Source organism: Acanthochromis polyacanthus, chromosome 7 (genome assembly GCF_021347895.1).
Source record: "Acanthochromis polyacanthus isolate Apoly-LR-REF ecotype Palm Island chromosome 7, KAUST_Apoly_ChrSc, whole genome shotgun sequence".
Lineage (NCBI taxonomy): Eukaryota > Metazoa > Chordata > Actinopteri > Pomacentridae > Acanthochromis > Acanthochromis polyacanthus.
In genome coordinates, this window is record NC_067119.1 from 7896526 (window position 1) to 7914476 (window position 17951).

The following is a 17951-nucleotide window of genomic DNA, read 5'->3' on the forward strand; positions in this document are numbered from 1 at the left end:
TTTCTTGCATGCCTTCACTAACTAATCTTGTTTTACTCTTCCCATACATGTAGAATTAAACATTCCTCTCCGAGGGATCCACTCTCACCACAAGGAGGGAATGACTCATGTGTTGTAGTTGTGTGTGTGCGGATGAGGATAAACACAGTAGTCTCAACAGCATGTGGCTCCACCGCATTATAATAGCACTTACTGTTGGATTAATTGAACGGCTGGAGTGGCAGCGTCTGTCGTGGCGCCTCTTTCCTGAGGCAACACTGACTCGACTAAACAAAAGGTCTTTATTGAAAAGCCGAGAGATTTAAATCCTTCCATAGGACTGTTGTTTACTGCGGCCTAAACACAGTGCATGCTTTCAGTTTTTATTACTGTCTTTCTTAGCTTTGTATTACGGCAATCAGCGAGGCTACAACACAAACCATGTGTGCATAAAAGAAGCCTTTTTTCCTGCCTTCCGTCTTTCCATCCTCCCATTCTTTCTTCCTTCCTTCTGCCCCTTTTTCTAATGCCGCTCTCTGTGCTGTCTTTGTTTCTGCAGGGTGAACGGGGAGATGATGGAAGCCCTGGGGCCAAAGGCTATCCTGGCAGGCAGGTGCAGTAAATCTAGTGTTGCGGTGCTAGTTGAGCAGGGCCACACACACACACACACTAGCACACACAGCAGCAAAGACAAAGCAATAAATGGAAAACTGGATATCATCTCTATTGTGAATTCAAGCTTTTTTGAAAATGGTCCATGTCGGGGCCATTTTAATAAATCAAATTTCATTTAGTAATTTTTACCTGCTGTCAGGATGATGAATATAACAGCAGCTACAGGGGAAGAGCTGGATTCTTGTATGCTTTCTGGTAACTAGGAAATAATAAAATTTCAAGATATTGGATGCCCGCAACAAATCTCAGCCGCCAGCGTGTCAGCTTTTAAAAAATCTAATTTGGCAAATCCAAATAAAAAGTTTGTAGCAGATGAATGAAAGAGAGAAAAAAGTATCACCTGTGGTGGAGTTTTTCAGCGCTGGAAGCCTCCTGGTCTAGTGAGGAAATAAAATGTCAAAAGGTTTCCATAGTAAGCACTACCCCGAAGAAAGGAAAGGTAATAAAAGTGTGACTAATGCCACAGCTCCGCGGGTACAAATAAGCTGCTGCTGTCCTTCCAAACGGTGAGCCTCGCCCCACTTCAAGGAATAGTGTTTGACTTGAGAATTTTTTTTCTCTGCATTTAAAACCTGTCTCCTCTTAGCTTTAAGCAAATGTAAAAAACTCGGAGAACAGCTGGACGCTCACTTTCGATTCCCTGAATGCTTAAGATAACGCGGGGTTCAGGCGCGGGTTTCTGTGTTTGTGCTTTAACACACTTTGCTATGTCAGAACTCTGATCCCCATAGACACTTTAGCGGCGTGTGATGGATTAGCTTTTAGCACCCCCTACCATCTGTGGGCTGTGAATCACTGCGGCTGTATGTTGATGTCAAACAACGCTGCACTTTGCTGTGGGTTAGCTGAGAGTTGATCTTTAGAGTTGCTGGGGAGGAGATTTCCTGTGCTGCTGGATTAGCTGACAGTGGCTCTGAGATGTGGACGCTGCTTTAAGTGTTAGTGCTGCAAATGTCAGCTAATGTCGCTAATTAGAATGAAAAATAACAACAACGCATAAATGTGTGTTTTTTTTCCCTCTTCTTTTTGCAAAATTGTAACAGAAATCCGCATTATCTTGTGTTGCATTTAGGGTTTACCTGGGCCTGTAGGAAGAATGGGGCCAAAGGGAGTCAGGGTAAGTAGATGTTGGAAAAAAAACACCACCTTAACATCCATCTTTCTAAACAAATCTGGACAACCTGGGAGCTAAATCCTCACACTGAGTCTTGAAATTCATTTTTCTTGTCATGATTGTTTGCTCATCTTCCCTTCATGGCTACAGGGAAGAGAAACATGTCTCTTCTCGGTGCAATAATGCTGTTTAGCTTCTTAAATGAACTGTGAAATGGCTGTTAAATGAATTACTTCAACCAATGTGGGCACGTAAAACTGGCCAGTGTCATAAACGCCCCACATCTGGTCTTTTTCAGCCCTGTAATGATCCAGACAGATGTTTTTGTTATTAGTAATGTCTTGCTCTTCTTGCTAATGCCAGGTAAATATCAGAAAAATACTCCGTTCACTCGTAAGCTTCTCATTTAACGTCCCTGTTATTTCTCCTCCTTGCCGAGCAGGTTTGAAACCTCCAGAGATCCCTGATGCGAGGGTATGTGCCCTTGGACTACATCGTGGAAGCCAGCACCATGCAGTCCATGGGCATATACACTTGCCTCAAGGCTTGGCTCGTCGACCAGCACCGACGTAATCAAAACCTTGCAGCGCTGTAACAGATCAAACCGTCGCAGCTCAAGTCTTTCTAGAGATTTTCCAGCGTCCACTTAATTTTTGCTTTTCCCCCCATCTATCTCTGCCTTATCTGTGCCTCCACTCCCATCTTTTATTCATCTTCTCCAGGGTCACATTGGCATCCCTGGGCTCTTTGGCTTTCCTGGTCCCGATGGCGAGAGAGTGAGTATCAGCGGCCGCGAGAGCCAATTGCCTACTGGGCTGCATTAGGAGCGTCCATGGGTCAAAATGATGAAATAGAAATAGAATTCATTCTCGGCGTAATGTGAGACTTGAGGCAAACGACCACCGAATCACTATTCTGAGCCTCAAGATGTGCAAGTTTTGATCAAACCCATTTACTGTCTGGGGTAATAACAAAGTGTAGAAGGTGGATTTAAATTTATTTAAACCCAGCAAGGATTTCAATTTCCATTAACTGCCAGGGATGTGGATTAAAAAAAACCTAATTTCAAATTTTCTAAAGCCAGATTTTTATTGTTTTTATCCACATTAGATCATCCAAAATGCCACCATGGCGCTGTGGGCCATTTGAGTAAAACAGTCAGATCAATCAAATGTAGATCGTCAATCTAAGAAGTTGAATTTGAAATGTCCTAAAGTGGCCAATTTAGTCCACAATGCAATCTCCTCAGGATCCATTTAGTACCAGTTGTGAAGTTTTTATCATGTCGCAAAATGTTCATCAGCAGATGACGTTTCAGAGCAAAAGAAAGCTCCAGAACAGCCGTTAAATGGACCTTTAGATTTGGTTTTTCTCAACTACTTGAGGAATGAACTCACCTGAGGAATGAACCATGAATTTGTACCCACTGGTGGCAAAAATCCAGCAGCTTAAATGTTATTTTTCAGTTTTTACTTCTTCTAACACTTTTATTTTTTTGGTATGTGAAGAACAGCACAACCTGGCAAGGCTTTAAACTTTAAATCTGACCATTTAATAGCTTCTGATGTTCAAAATGCTGCACTTTTATCCCTCCTATTTATGTCTTCTCATCCATTTTCTCCATCTCTTGTTTTCTTTTCTGTTTCTAGGGAATTCCTGGCGTTCATGGGAAGAAGGGCAAGATGGGTAGGCCGGTAAAGTTTTCTCTCAACATACTTCTCAGAAAACTGTTGTTAATGTAGCCATACAGTGTGTTTGTGATTCATGGGATCTTATTGTAGCACAGAGCTCCTGTAAAATGACCGTAACTCTGACAGAGACTTTAGTTCAGTCTGAGGCTCCTCATGGCCTTACTCGTAAATATGTGGAAATAAAGTTCCTCTCCGGCACTGTGATGCTGCTGTAGGGAGTTCTACGGTGCAAAGGGAGTTTTACGCACCCTAAATACTGTATCTGTGTGTTTTAAAAACACATATGTTCGCATGTCAGCAGATTATAGTCAGATTTTTACTCATTTTTCTTTTTAAAGCCAGAAATTTTTGACAACATTCAAAAGGGAGTCAATTAGAGCTCTGGGCCTCAAGCAGTTTCTGGCCATTTTTTAAATTGTTGTTTGTTTTTGTCATATTTTTCCCCTCTGTAGACAAAATTTTCCACAGTAAATATGAAGTTCTACACTTCTATTGAAGCAGCACAACCATAGCTTGAGGTAGAGAAGACTGAAAAATGTCTTCTGTGCAGTGAGACAAAGTTATATTGCCTATTAACTGTAAAAAAATAAAACAAAGAAAGAAAAAAACTAAGTTTGATTTTATAGAGAAAAATGGAATGATGTACTACATTTTTCCAGATGCCTACAGATGCTGGAAAAAAGATCATTTCACATGTTACAGATGTTTAACTGCTTACATTTTTATTTATTTCTTACTCATCTCCCATGTGCTTTGTGTAAACTCTGCCTGCAGTCCAGTCTAGTTCAGCAAATAAATAAAACCCTGAATTTTTGTCATGTCATTGTTGGTCACAGATGCGACTGCATGTGGCTTTTCAGTTGTGCTGAGGAGTGCAGAATTTTTTCTATTTTGCAGAATTTGGTTACTGCAAAAATTTTATTTTTGACGATTTTTTTTTTAAATGAAACATGTAGAGTTGATTAATTTTAAGGAAATATCATGACTTTCTAATTTTTTCCCACATAACAGATGATTAGTTCGACAACTGTCTAAAAGCTGAAAACCGCTATTCTATTTTTACAGTGATAAATGATGCAATTTAGGGTTTTTTTCCCTCAAGATAACATGCCTTTTACACCCACCAGTGGGCTTTCAGAAGTTCCGAGGGTTAAAACTTGCTCTCTCCGTCTATAAAATATGATCTCTGTGATTAATTTTCTCTGGCTGGAGTTGATTAGGAAACATTAGACAATGTTCTTATTACTGTGCTTGCTTTGCATTAGATGGATATGATAATGGGACGTGCCATTTGTGGGTTTGGCCTTGCGGAGCCTGTAGCCACAGACCAGGGAAGTCTACCGTCATCGGCGCCTGGAAGTAAATTTCCCCTTCTTCCAGTCTTACATGGAAAATACTAAAGCCGCACTTAACCGCGTGTATGAATCAGATATTTTCTCAGGCTCTGTCATGACTTTGAAATATTATGACGCAGCGGTGGTCAGTGACATACGCTGAGGTCCAGAAGTATGCTGGCACCGGCCGAGTCATGAGCAAGCCATTACTTTTCCTCTGTGGTGAAAAGTGAGGCCAGTCGTGTTGTGTAAGAAGTTTTTTTTCTTCTGTCCTGACTCAGCGGTAAAACAGTGTAACAGAAACAGACCAGAGAAGCAGTTGGCATGTTCTACCCAACATGAATACGTGTCATCAAGATTAAAACAACCCGATGCACAAAAAAGTAGACTTTTTGCGCATTTTATGGTATCTAATTGCTCCTCTTTTGCTCCGTCAGCCGTATAGGAAAGCGTCAAAACAGCTTTCTATATGTATTTATGGCAGGACTTTCATCGGACGGATCCAAACTCAGTTGTCAATATGAAAACAAAGCCATGCATGTGTTTCTGATCAAATGGAGACAGCTATGGATATTTTTGGAAAGAGGAAAACTTTTCCACATATCCTGTTGGCTTCATGTCGCTGCTTATACGCTTCATCCGCATTTGCCTGATGTTCTGAGGAAGCTACACGCCGTCTCCTCTGTCTCTCGGGGTCATCGTACGTTTTAATTTGATCTTTTCCTCTCCGTCTGCAGACACGAGATCAATTCTGACCGTGGCGCTGCAGAGCGGTGATGATCGCCGGGTTTTTCGTGTTGACCTTGGCCCGCTGACAAGCACACGATGAGCGTGTGGCCTCGTGGCTGCAACACACCTCTTGTTCTGCCTCTATAATGGAGCTATGAGCACCAAGCAAAGCAAAAAAAGAAAAGAAAAAAGGACGCAGTCAGCAGTTCCTGGGCCAAGCAGCTTTATTCAGCCATTTAGGCAAAGTCCTGGGGGTTTGGTTCGCGGGCTGCTGAGCGCTCGCTGCCAGCGCGTGCACACACAGACACTCGTCGCTTGGAAACACTCAGCCGTGGAATTTCCTGCCGGTCTCCCAGGAATGAAAGTGCTGGGAGCGCATTCGGTGGGATTTGCTTGGCTTTACTCTGCAAACTTCTGTTTTGGGGAGACACTTTGCTGATCCCTCCTGTGTTTGGGTGCAATAACTTCACCGTGTTACCTGAGTGCAGCAGCCGTCAAAATGGGCGTGCTGACAGCGTGATGAAGCCTCTCAGCTCTCCCCTCCCCTCGCCTGCTCTCTGGTTACGTGACCATCCTGTTTGTTTGTGTGCTCAGGGGTTTCCTGGTGACTTTGGAGAGAGGGGACCTCCTGGCCCAGATGGGAACCCAGTAAGTGAAAGGATGTGGAACCCTGCACGACTTCATCATTATTTTCACACAATGCAATTCCTCCTGTATGTCCGTGAAGAGCAAACACACTGACAGAGACGACCATAACCATAACACCGACAGAGATTTGACCAGATGTGAACATATATATTAATATTAAACTAAAAAGTGATTCAAGAGATCTGTTCCCAAGACACAAACAGTCCAGTTTACTGATTTACATGAACTTTTAAGTTTCAAACTTTATTTTGATGAGTTGTGTTGACATAAAATTGTTAGTAATTGCGTCAGTTTAATATTATGAGCAATTCAGACTCACATTTCAGCATTATTTGATTGAAAATTGAACTCAATTCGAGGCAAATTAATGAAAATGGCTTGAAAACCTAATTGTCTTCACTTTGAGTTCAGGATTTGAAGTCTTCTCCTCTATCTTAAGATGTCAGGACAATTTTTTTTTACAGTAAAGATGACAAATAAATTTGACTGTAAAGGAAAAGCTGAACTCTGAACTCAACATAGTTTGTTGGTTGAACATAGCTTCATTAGAAAAAGTCATAAGTCATAAAGACTGACGCATTTTGTGGCTTTTGCATTATTTTTTGTATGAGTTCTATAAAGTTTCATTTATTTAGCATATTTCCTCTAAAAATACTAGCATATTATTAATTTCTCCTGGACGTCCCTGAAGTCCAAAACATTGGTACTAAGAGAGATTTCCCCAGATGTGAACAGATAACAGTTATACACACCAAAAAGTAATTCAAGCGAGCTATTCCCAGGAAAAAATATTGTACAATTTACTGATGTAGATTAACTTTTTGAGTTTCAAATTTTGTTTAAAAGGGCTGGGTTGACATAATAGTGCTAGTAATTGCACCAACCTAATACTGTGTGTACTTTCAACATAAACTTCTGCTTTAATTGATTGAAAACTGAATACAAGTCCAGGTAACTTAATGAAATAAGCTTAAAAACATTTTTTTTAAAAATCTTGAATCCATGTTTTTAAGTCTTCTCCTTTATCTGAACATGCTTGGACAATTTCTGACATGAAAGACTAAAAATACATTGGATTGTAGAGGAAAAGCTGATTCACTGAACTCAATATAGTTGATTGTTTGAACATGATTTTCGTAGAAAATCTCACAATTCACAAAGATTGAAGCATCTTGTGGCTGTTGCATTAATCTTTCTGTATTGAGTATTCTAAAACTTAATTTAACACATCTCCTCTAGAAATGCAGTGCAACAGCCTTTATGAGCAATTACTACACTTTCTTACGCACTTAAAACAAGTACTTCTATGTTATTTGAAGTTTTAAGTCCAGATAAACTAGTGTATTATTAAAGAAATGGATACCTGCACAACTTAATTAAATTTGCACAATGCGACTCCTTCTGTATATGCCTGGAGTCCAAAACATTGGAGACAATGATAATGCACTCTAAAAGGTAATTCATGAGAAATATTCCCGCTACTCAATGAAATGCAAGGTTGCATAACAAAAAAAATCTAATTTACTGGTTTGGATTACAATTTTAAGCTTCAAACTTCATTTTGAAGGCTTGCGTTGACACCACAACGCCAGCAATTACATCAACTTAATATTGTGTGTAACTGATAGTGTAATTTCTGCATTACTTGATGATAAACTGAATTCAAATTGAGGCAACTTTGTGAAACTGTCTTTAATGCTTGACTTTGAGTTCAGAATTTCAAATCTATTCCTTGATCTTATCATGAAAGGACAGTTTCATACAGTAAAGACTAAAAATATCTTTGATTTTAGAGGGAAAGCTGATTCATATTTGCTGGTTGAACATAATTTCCTGAGAAAATGTCATAATTCAAAAGGAATGATGCATATTGTGATTATGTGTCTAAAATTCCATTTCTTTTGCACAATTCCTCTAAAAATGCAGTACAAAGGGCTTTACAAGAAATGATTCAATTCTTTTACACACTGAAAACAAATGCTGCTATGCTATTTGACGTAAGTCCAGATAAACCGCTGCACTATTTCTGAAAAATGCACAGTGGCAGAGTCACAGCTTGCTTACATCTTGTTTCATAGCGGCACATTTTTATTTTTTTTTTACCTCCACAAGATTGACTGCGAGCCAAAGACCTGCAGTCATTCACAAACTCACTCACCCATCATAATCCACACTGATATGAAGGGCAGCGTCAGCAGTTTCACTCACTGCTCCTCTTTCTTCGGCTTGACCCTCGCCGCTCGTGATTGACGGGGTCAGCGCCAGATTGTGATTGGCTGACCTCCGAGAGTCTCCTCCAGGCTTCATTTCCTCTCCCTCCAGAGGGAAGAGGGGATGTTCCATTTGGCTGCATTCACCTCCTTTCATTCATATGGAACGTTGAGGGAGGCGACAGGAAGGCCACACTGGGCTGGTGTGTCGGCCGCCTCTCTGCATTTGATGCGGCGCTTTGGAGAGGATGTAGGCATGGCATGTGGCAGCGGGGCACATCATTAGGACAACAAGCTGCTCTGTGTGTCAAGTGCCAAGTCGCTCCGTCGCTGTGCTAAAGCTAATGGAGAAAAACATCACTCAGTGGAGCAAAACGCCAATCAAACAAAATGTAGAAACACACTGTTTGCTTTCATACGAATCCTTCCCCTGGAGCTGTACTCCGCGCTTGTGTTGTATCTTTTCTTTATCTCTCGCTCTTTCCTCCCTCCTTAGGGTGAACTGGGAGCTCCTGGTCCATGTGGAGTAAATGGTCTCATTGTGAGTGTTGTTTCATCCTTTTAACCAATTATACATTTATATATCATGATTTAAACATTTTGGTTACTTGTCTTGCCTTTATGTCTTTGCTTTCTTCAGGAAAAGTAGGTTGAAATTACTTTTTCATAAAGAGAAATATAAAGAAAGTCTGATCCCTCACTTTGCTATTCTTCGACATCTCTTACACATCATTCACTTCAGAAAGTGTTTTCTGAAGTCTTTATTTCATATATTATGAGCACCGACTCTAGGTTTGAAACACTTTTTTGCTGCTGACCAAAATGCGTTCTTCAGAACTAAGTCTCAAACCCGTCAAAACTGTCCAACTGTACCAAAAACAGGCTTCAATAAGTAATCTGTTTCGACTTGAACATTTGAGAGATGTGCCTTCTATCCCAACTGGCATTGCTATACAGGTCACCAGTCCATTGTGAGTTCAAACCCAGAAACTTCATGTTGTGAGGCAGCACTGCTAACCACTGCACTGCCTTCTCTATTTCTGGAAAATACCCAACCCTAGTTATGGGAGCAATTATGAAATACACCAATCTGCCACATCATTAAAACCACTGAACCAGTGATTGGATCATTCATAGGGTTCTGGGTTTCTTGGCTGGTAGTTCATTACATCAAAGTTTCCACTTCTAAAGTTGAAAGCCGAAGGGAGTCCTCTCGAGGAGTCATAGACAGACAGGATTGCTGCATTAGGTCGGGATCGCTGTTAAGCTATAGGGAAATATCCAGCTAAAGACCCCCCACTTACGTTAGCTTGGCCTTGCCCTGCTGCCATATTAGATGTCGCATCAGAACATTGAAAAGGAACATTGTTTGCAGGATAATGAAAGACCCTCTCAAAGACAAGGTTGGGATGGTTACTTGCACTGTTAGAGTATGGGACATCCAGAGTTTATTGATGTTGGTGGGGAGCAAAGACTGAAGAAGAGCTAGTGTAACTGGCTAATTTCCAATGCTGGTTTTGATAGAAACATGTCAGAACACAAAGTGCATCACAACTTCCTACAAACCAGTCAGACTCCTCTCCACCACTGAAACACCTACAATGGGCACATGAGTATCAGAACTGGACCATGAAACAGTGGAAGAAGATGACCTGGTGTGAAAAATCTAATTTTCTGTTGCGTCTTGTGGACAACTGGGTGCTTTTAGGTTGTTTACAAGACGAAAAGATAGCAGCAGCATGTATTATGGAAAGAAGACAAGTCGGTGGAAGCAGTGTGTTCCTCTAGGCCATGCTATACTGGGAACCTTGGATCCTGAAATCCATTTGGATATTGCTTTGACATGGACCACCGACCTAAATATAGTTGCAGATGACGTACAACCCTTAATTGCTGTCTTTCAGCAGGATAATGCTAATATCACACTGCAAAAGTGGTTCTGGAATGTTTTGAAGACCATGACAAGGATTTCATGCCATTGACCTGGCCTCCAAAATGACCAGATCCCAATCTGGTCCAACATCTGCTGGATATGCTGGAAAAGAAGTCCTAACTGGACATCTTCGAAGGTCTTGTTGCATCTTGCCTGCTACTCAACGCCTCAAAGACAAAGGAAATGATCATAGATTTCCGCAGATCCAAACCCCCTCTTCAGCCAGTGAACACTTGTGGCGTGGACATCGAGATGGTGACATCATATAAATATTTAGGTATCCACCTTGATAATAAGTTGGACTGGTCTACAAACGTAGACTTCATCTACAAAAAGGGCCAGAGCCGACTTTATTGCCTCAGAAGACTTCGATCACTAGACATCTGCAGAAAGATGCTGCAGATGTTTTATCAGTCTGTGGTAGCAAGTGTCCTGTTTTATGCTGCAGTCTGCTGGGGAAGCAGCATAAAACAGAAGGATGCAAGGCGTCTGAACAAACTGATTAAAAACGCTGGCTCTGTGGTTGGAATCAGATTGAACACATTGGAGGATGAGGTGGAGAGACAGGCACTGAGCAAGATGGAGGCCATTCTGACAAACATGGATCATCCACTTCACATCTGCCTCAATGAACAACGAAACATCAGTGGACGGCTCCTATCCCTGCGCTGCAAGACCGAAAGATTTAGAAAATCTTTCATACCATCAGCAGTCAGGCTATTCAATTCAAAATTAAACAGATAAGAACCCTGACAACTGAATTTCCCTTCGGGGATGAATAAAGTGATTCTGATTCTGATTCTGATCTATGCCCTGACATGTCAGAGGTCTTTTGACAGCATAAGTGGGACCTACAAAATATAGGTGGTTTTCAACATGGTTGATGGTGTATGAGTATGTGTTTTCTTTGTGTTGTTTACAGGGAGACATTGGCCCTGTTGGCATTATGGGCTTATCAGGACCACCAGGACTGAAGGTAAATACTGTTTTCTAGTGATGTTTCTGTCTTGTTCTTTGAGATTAATCCAATATAAATAGTGCACATTTAGGCAGTTTAGTAATTGGTCTTAATCAAAATGTCCTCAAGTAGTGGTTAAATTCACTGTGACAAGACACATGGTTGGTGTTGGGATTAATTACTACAGAGTGTGTAAGCCCGAGCAAACAGCAACAACAACAGGACTACTCATTAATCATGTTTAATCATTTATCTTGGTTTGTGTTTTGCTTCAAAGGGAGTGCCGGGAAACCCAGGGGAACCAGGACTGAAAGGTGATAAGGTGATCTGCATATGTCTTTTTCAGACTACTAACCACCTTACATACAAGAATGTTTGAAAAATCACTCAATCATATCTCTGATTTCTGAGAAAGGTAGCATGTAACACAAAGCTATAATCTACAACTTGTGCTCTACACTCATGGGACATTAGTTTTTGATTATATCTGTCTTTTTTAAATTAACATTAAGATTAATTTTTATGTTGCTGTGTTTTCCCAGGGGGATATTGGCATACCAGGAGAGCCAGGGGAGTTTGGCTTCCAAGGGGACAAGGTAGGTGATTCAGTGACTCATCCATAAATAATAAAGTTGGTGGTTCAATACCTGGCTTCTTGTATCTGTAACCATTTGCATCCGTGTCCCTTTAGCGACGCTAGATTGCTTCCATTTATCCTTGTTTGTCATCTCACCCACCATCAGTGTTTTCTGTGCAGTGAGGCCTGTTATTCTGCTCTCTAGAATTGCTATTGAAGTGCAGTCCTTTTACCATTTCTATGTACTAAGTTTTAGGCAATAAAAGTAATGTGAAAGTGCTCCTCTGATGGTATTACATTATGGATAAGAAACTGAAAATCTAAAATGCCAACGGCTTTTGTGCATTACTATGGGTGGTTTTTGTCTTATACTAAATGCACGTTTGGCTTGTTCTGCTGTTTACACTGAGCTGGTTTTTGTGTTTCAGGGCAACCGTGGCTCACCTGGGTTGCCAGGTCCTTGTGGAAAACCAGGACCACAGGTATAGTCTTTACTTCTACACATCTACAAACATGGAGAAAAAGCAAATCTTTCAAGTGTGTTGATTTACAAAATGTGGTGACTACTAGCGATGTTGCGATGAGGTTTTTTCTTCACCCTGGATCTGAGTCATCTAATATTCAGTATCTGCCAATACCTGACAAGACTTTAAGTACTGTCGATTAGTTGTAGTGCCAGTTGGCAAACAGTAAACATTGTGGGGATTTAGCTAGTAAAGGGGCACCATGACAAAGTCTCCTGTGAGGGTTACTGACCTCCAGCAAGCACAAATGTATTAAATCAAAAGAGGATCAATTAGAGCATTATGTTATATTCTTTTTCCATGTATACTACTACTACTTTCATGGCTTATCTGTGACAAGGATTGGGCTTAAGTTATTTTTGATACTGACAATTTTTCCTTAATCAGCCTTGGCACTGTGCTCAGAACACACCTGTAAAGTTTTTGGTGTGACAGTCTCATACAACACAACTGATACTACCTTTCTATAGCATTTAACGGGTCTATCTGTCTATAGTTCCCAGAATCAGTGCAGAATTGGGAATTTTTTTTGATTAAATTGCTCAATTAATCTTTGAATTAGTGATGTAGAACAGTTTGTCTGTTACAACATCATATAGAACTGATATGTGTTTCTTTTTTGCTGCTTTTATTCCTCATATGTTTTGGCTGCTTCTCTAAATTAAGTTGTTAAGGCTGTTTCTTTTCTTTTTTTTTTTTTTTTGAGCTTCTGGTAAGAATTTTGTTTTGAAAGCGTAGCGGTGTCCTTACAGGGTCCAATAAGTCTGAAGATGCACTCAAGATATAATGTTAGTGCTCTTGAGTAGAAATCTTCACAAACACACACAAAAGCACGTTTCAGGCACTCATGCATGTACGAGAATTTTGGTCTCATCAGGCACAAACAACCCCTCAAAGATCAGGGGCACAGCATTAAGGACTGGCTCTCATGTTGATCTAAAGTGTCCTTAATGTCTTCAGTACACTCTGATCTGAATTGAGAGTGCTGCACGGAGTCTCCTGCTTGTTTGATCTGGGATTTCAGCATCCTGCAGTGATGATAAGCAGCAGTTCTGAGGAGCTAAACTCATTCTTACTTCCTAGAATCTTACCTGAGCTCCATTTGTTTTGTGCAGAGTTTTACAAAACTTAAATTCCCATTAGTTTGCATTACAATGACAGGACCTTGAACTGCCTTAAAAGCATTGTAGTAGTTTGGCTGGTCAAAGACAAAGCTTTTTTTTTTTCAGAAGATCTGGGGCAGATTTTATTTATGTTTTTGTCACTTTTCAAGTTATTTCAGATTGTCTTGGTTGCATACCACATGATGCTGCTTGCAAAAACTATTTAGTAAATTTGTGCTAACATGGATAATCTTTTTTTGATGTTTCTGATCTGTTTAATAATGTTTGTGTCATTTCTTAGGGCAACCCTGGTGAAAAAGGCCCTGATGGTATACCTGGTCCTCCAGGCCCAGAGGTAGGATTAGATTATATGCACATTTTGATTCACTTTATTGTCTTATTCTAAGAGTATTTATCAATACAGTGCTACTGTATGTGGATAAAGTGATTTTTCGTCATTTTCACAGGGCTTTCCAGGTGACATTGGCCCACCAGGACAAAACGGGCCTGAAGGACCTAAGGTTAGTAGAGCCATACTTGCTATATCTGCTCAGAGAATGAAGTGAAACCTCACCAACAGTGTTTGATCCGTAGGGAAAGCAAGGGACACGAGGTTTTCCAGGTCCAAGAGGAGCCCTCGGACTCCAGGTGGGATCAGCTTAATATACTTGCAAGTGACTTAAAGATAGAAGAAATGTTTCGTCTGTTTACCCTTAGTGATTTTATTTTTGTCAGGGTGATGAGGGACCGGTTGGGCCAACTGGACCCGCTGGACTCGAGGTGAGTGCTGATTGGATAAAAACTAGTTAGAAGATACAACACAGTTATCTTTTAGGGATCCACACGCAAACACCACAATACTCGTTATGCACCAGTTCGCCATGTGTTTCTGCCTAATTTTAGCTTGTGGGGGAATAACTATGACCACTTATGGATAGCGGGTCTTTGGCTGACTTATCTCTCCATTGTTCTAAAGTTGTTTTGAAAGACTTCCTATTGGACACGGTGTCCTCGTATTACCAGATTGGTCAGCAAATTGCTATGCTCTTTTCTATCATAAAAAACACACACACACAGACGGTCACAAACAAAAGCTATTCTTCAAGTGTTAAAAAAAATGTAGAGCTGTTTGTCCAATCTAATTGTATGGTATACATACTTTTTAGATGAATGCAGGAAACAGGGGCTTTTTAATCTAAGATTTAATTTTAAAAAATGATTATATAGCATCTATTTGTGAGGTCACATATGCAGGCAAAGTTACAGAATGAAGGAATTGACTGAATCAAGTTCCCTTTGTTGTCTTGTTTTTCAAATATCTTCGCCATATGTAGATTTATATTCTTTTATATCTGAACATAGAATATAGCGGATAGCGGTGTGCAAGCCAAACTTTTGACTTTTTAGGAGACAAATAGGATGGCTTTGAACCGTTTTGTAGCATAAATAAAAGTCCGCAGTGACTGTCTCTGTCCAAAAAGCAAACAAAAAAAAAAGTGTTTGGAGTCATTCCAGGCTAAACAATAGGAATGACTCTTCCAGTGAAACTCTCTATTTTTGCAGTGGTTGACTTCAGTCTGCCATCTCCCAAACGTGTAGCCCACAAGTGATTACTGAAAATGAACACAAATGACCCAAAGACTTTTGTGAGTAATACGAAGCCTTTGATGCCGGTAACAGCTCTCTGTTTTCTGGATCATTAAGTTTCTCAAAGGGATTTTTCTTCTTCTTTTTTTTGTTGTTGTTCTGGCATCAGTTGTTGGTTTGTTTTGCGCCACAGCCTCTTGAGGGACGGCAGACTCACAAACGCCGCACCTCTTATAGAAGATATGGAGTTTATTGTTGCGTGGAGCTTCAGTACACTTCTGTCTGTCATTTTTGCTTTCTGTTCAGGGCAGGCCTGGGAGGCAGGGATTCCCTGGACTGACAGGCCCAGATGGACTCAAGGTCAGACCTAATTGTCGCACTTTTAGTGCCGAAACCGGTGTCATCCTTAACTGAACATTGTCTCCCTGGTTCAATTTTATGATAATGTATCATCTGAATATGTGTAAATTAGATGTTAATTCCCAGTTACCACAGGGGAACTGGCCTCTAAGCACATTTCAGTTGAATTGAACTAAAAAAATAACTTTAAAAAAAAACACAAAAAAAACTAAAGGCATGAATAAGTTTGTGATATGCTAATTGGCTGCTTTGCTGTAGGGCGAGACCGGGATAACTGGCGAGGTCGGAAAGCTTGGCGAGAGGGTAAAGGCTTTTCTCCCTCCTTCTGCTGGTTTCCGTTTGATGCTCACTGTGTGTCTGTTTTGTCGGAGCCCCGGCGCTCGGCAGCCTATTACGAGAAATTGAAGTTCACAAAACTGAGAGAAACAAGAGACAGCTAAGACAGCATGTTCTCTCTCCTTCAGGGACTGCCGGGTTTCATCGGGCCTGCTGGGGAGATGGGTATCGCCGGAGAAAAGGTTGGCACCAACTTCATTTGTCACACTGTCACAATTTGTTCTTTCATTTTAATCTCTTGTGATCTATATATTTTCTTGATGTGACCCGTAATTAGTGCTGAAAAGATCAATCAATTAGTCAGTGGACAGAAAATGTATTGAACAAGTCATTTCGCAAGCAAAACTGTGAAACATTTGCTGGTAACATCTCAAATATGCAGATTTGCATTTTTTAAAATCTTAATATCTAATTCGAAACTGAATATCTTTCAGCTTTGAACTATTTGTGAGATTAAACCAATCATTTTAAGGCTCTGGTAAAATATGATTGGCTACCGGCTGTCATTTTAGTAACAGCAGTTGGAAATCATCAGCTGTAGCACTATTTGGGTTTTATTAATTGTGGTTTGTGGTTTCTCAGGGGGATCGAGGGAAAACAGGCGTCCCCGGGCCACCAGGTGAACCAGGGCCGATGGTAAGGAGTAAGTTTGGACCCCATCTCTCGCACCAGGGGGGCGTTCAATTCTACATATGTAAGGGATGGGGGGATGTGATATGATTAGACAAACAGATCTAAATGACTGTGCAGTAATAATCGAATAAGCAGATAACACGAGGCATCCAGTTCTGGCAGAAATCAGAGGGCTAATTTATCATTTGGTTGGTGAATTATATCGTTTGAGAAATGTTGTATCCATCAGGGTCACACTGGAATACCTGGAGAGACGGGGCTACCTGGACCACAAGGGATCCCAGTAAGTTTACCATCGTCATTACTGTAGCTTTACATGTACACAAGGTGAACCAGAGATATTACTGGATTACTGGACGGTCGTGTAGACTGCATAGCTAAACTTTATCTGAATACATAACCCTCTGAACCCCAAAAAGCATGTTATGTTTAGCAAAACAAGACGACATGGTCATCAATATCCCCCGCCACATGTGATGTCTGTGAGTCTATATCCAAAATAGTGATCAAGGGCCATAACTCTGTTAAATATTATCGCACAGGTCTCATTTTTGAACTTGATCAAGGTGTCCATGGTGTGAAGCTACACACTAAATTTCGTAATCCTAGCTGTAATAGTTTCCGAAAAAAGCTGTCCCCTTCATGACGGATGGATGGACGGACGGACGGACGGACGGACAGACGGACGGACGGAAGCACGGACGGACGGAGGCCAAACCTATATCCTCCTTTTCCACTTTGTGGAGGCGGGGGATAATAACCAACATGACACCATTTGAAAGAGCCAGAAGCTGTTGGAACAGAAAGAATTGTCAGATTGTCAACTTTCCAATGGGTCTTGAAGTGCTCATCTGTGACATGCCACTCCATTGGAAAATAGCCAAATCTAAGCCTAAAATTCTAATGTTCTGTCAAAATCCGCTGCAGTCAGATTCTGTAGCAGTGCAATGGTGAAGCCTTGATGGCCTCAGCTGCAATCGACAGTCACGTGACAAAAATATGGGAACTTTTTTGGTTGAATTGCAGGCAGTGTTGCACGTAGTAGGGAGGAGTCAAGGATGGAAACAAACTACAAATGTATGTAGTAAGTTATCTGTAGCATGCAGACTTACCATTTTTACAGTATAGGCAGTATCTGTGAGCATGTGGTAAAATATTATATAAGTTGATTCCAAGTATTTTCCAGTTTTTGTAAAATTAGTAATCGAAGAAATTAAACTTTTACTTTTACTTTTCTAATGATTAATGGCATTGTCCATGCCTCATACTGCACCAAAGACACATTAGTTCTCTCTACTTCTGGTCATGGTTATGTTGTTTCCATGGAGGTGCAGGACTTTATATTGCCGTGAAAAATGAGCCCATACCGAGTAAAAATATGACCGGAGCAAAAAACACCAAGAAATTGCTTGGGGTTCAGAGGGTTAATATCAGGCGTAAAATCAGTTCTTCACAGTCGTCACTAATGAAAAGTCATAAGTTTGTTGGACTTCCGAACACACTCAACTACACTGATGATGTGTGGCACTTATCTCACCTCTGAAAAAACACTAAAACGCA

General features: G+C 40.7%; 1 protein-coding gene and 1 long non-coding RNA gene across 4 annotated transcripts in view; one reads left to right on the top strand and one right to left on the bottom strand.

Moving 5' to 3' along the window:
- Positions 1-17951, top strand: part of col27a1b (collagen, type XXVII, alpha 1b) — a 92025-nt gene that overhangs the window by 40101 nt on the left and 33973 nt on the right. For both annotated transcript variants that reach the window (XM_022197257.2, XM_051950948.1), the window contains exons 9-27: positions 539-592; positions 1727-1771; positions 2491-2544; positions 3418-3462; positions 6117-6170; positions 8877-8921; positions 11236-11289; positions 11549-11593; positions 11814-11867; positions 12277-12330; positions 13777-13830; positions 13943-13996; positions 14070-14123; positions 14211-14255; positions 15369-15422; positions 15681-15725; positions 15887-15940; positions 16341-16394; positions 16621-16674. In XM_022197257.2, coding sequence (XP_022052949.2) covers positions 539-592; positions 1727-1771; positions 2491-2544; positions 3418-3462; positions 6117-6170; positions 8877-8921; positions 11236-11289; positions 11549-11593; positions 11814-11867; positions 12277-12330; positions 13777-13830; positions 13943-13996; positions 14070-14123; positions 14211-14255; positions 15369-15422; positions 15681-15725; positions 15887-15940; positions 16341-16394; positions 16621-16674 — 972 coding nt within the window. The remainder of the gene's footprint in view (positions 1-538; positions 593-1726; positions 1772-2490; positions 2545-3417; positions 3463-6116; positions 6171-8876; positions 8922-11235; positions 11290-11548; positions 11594-11813; positions 11868-12276; positions 12331-13776; positions 13831-13942; positions 13997-14069; positions 14124-14210; positions 14256-15368; positions 15423-15680; positions 15726-15886; positions 15941-16340; positions 16395-16620; positions 16675-17951) is intronic.
- LOC110953314 (uncharacterized) overlaps positions 6393-17951 on the bottom strand; it is a 29438-nt gene continuing 17879 nt past the window's right edge. For both annotated transcript variants that reach the window (XR_007943270.1, XR_002595845.2), the window contains exon 4: positions 6393-8721. This is a non-coding gene — a long non-coding RNA (uncharacterized LOC110953314). The remainder of the gene's footprint in view (positions 8722-17951) is intronic.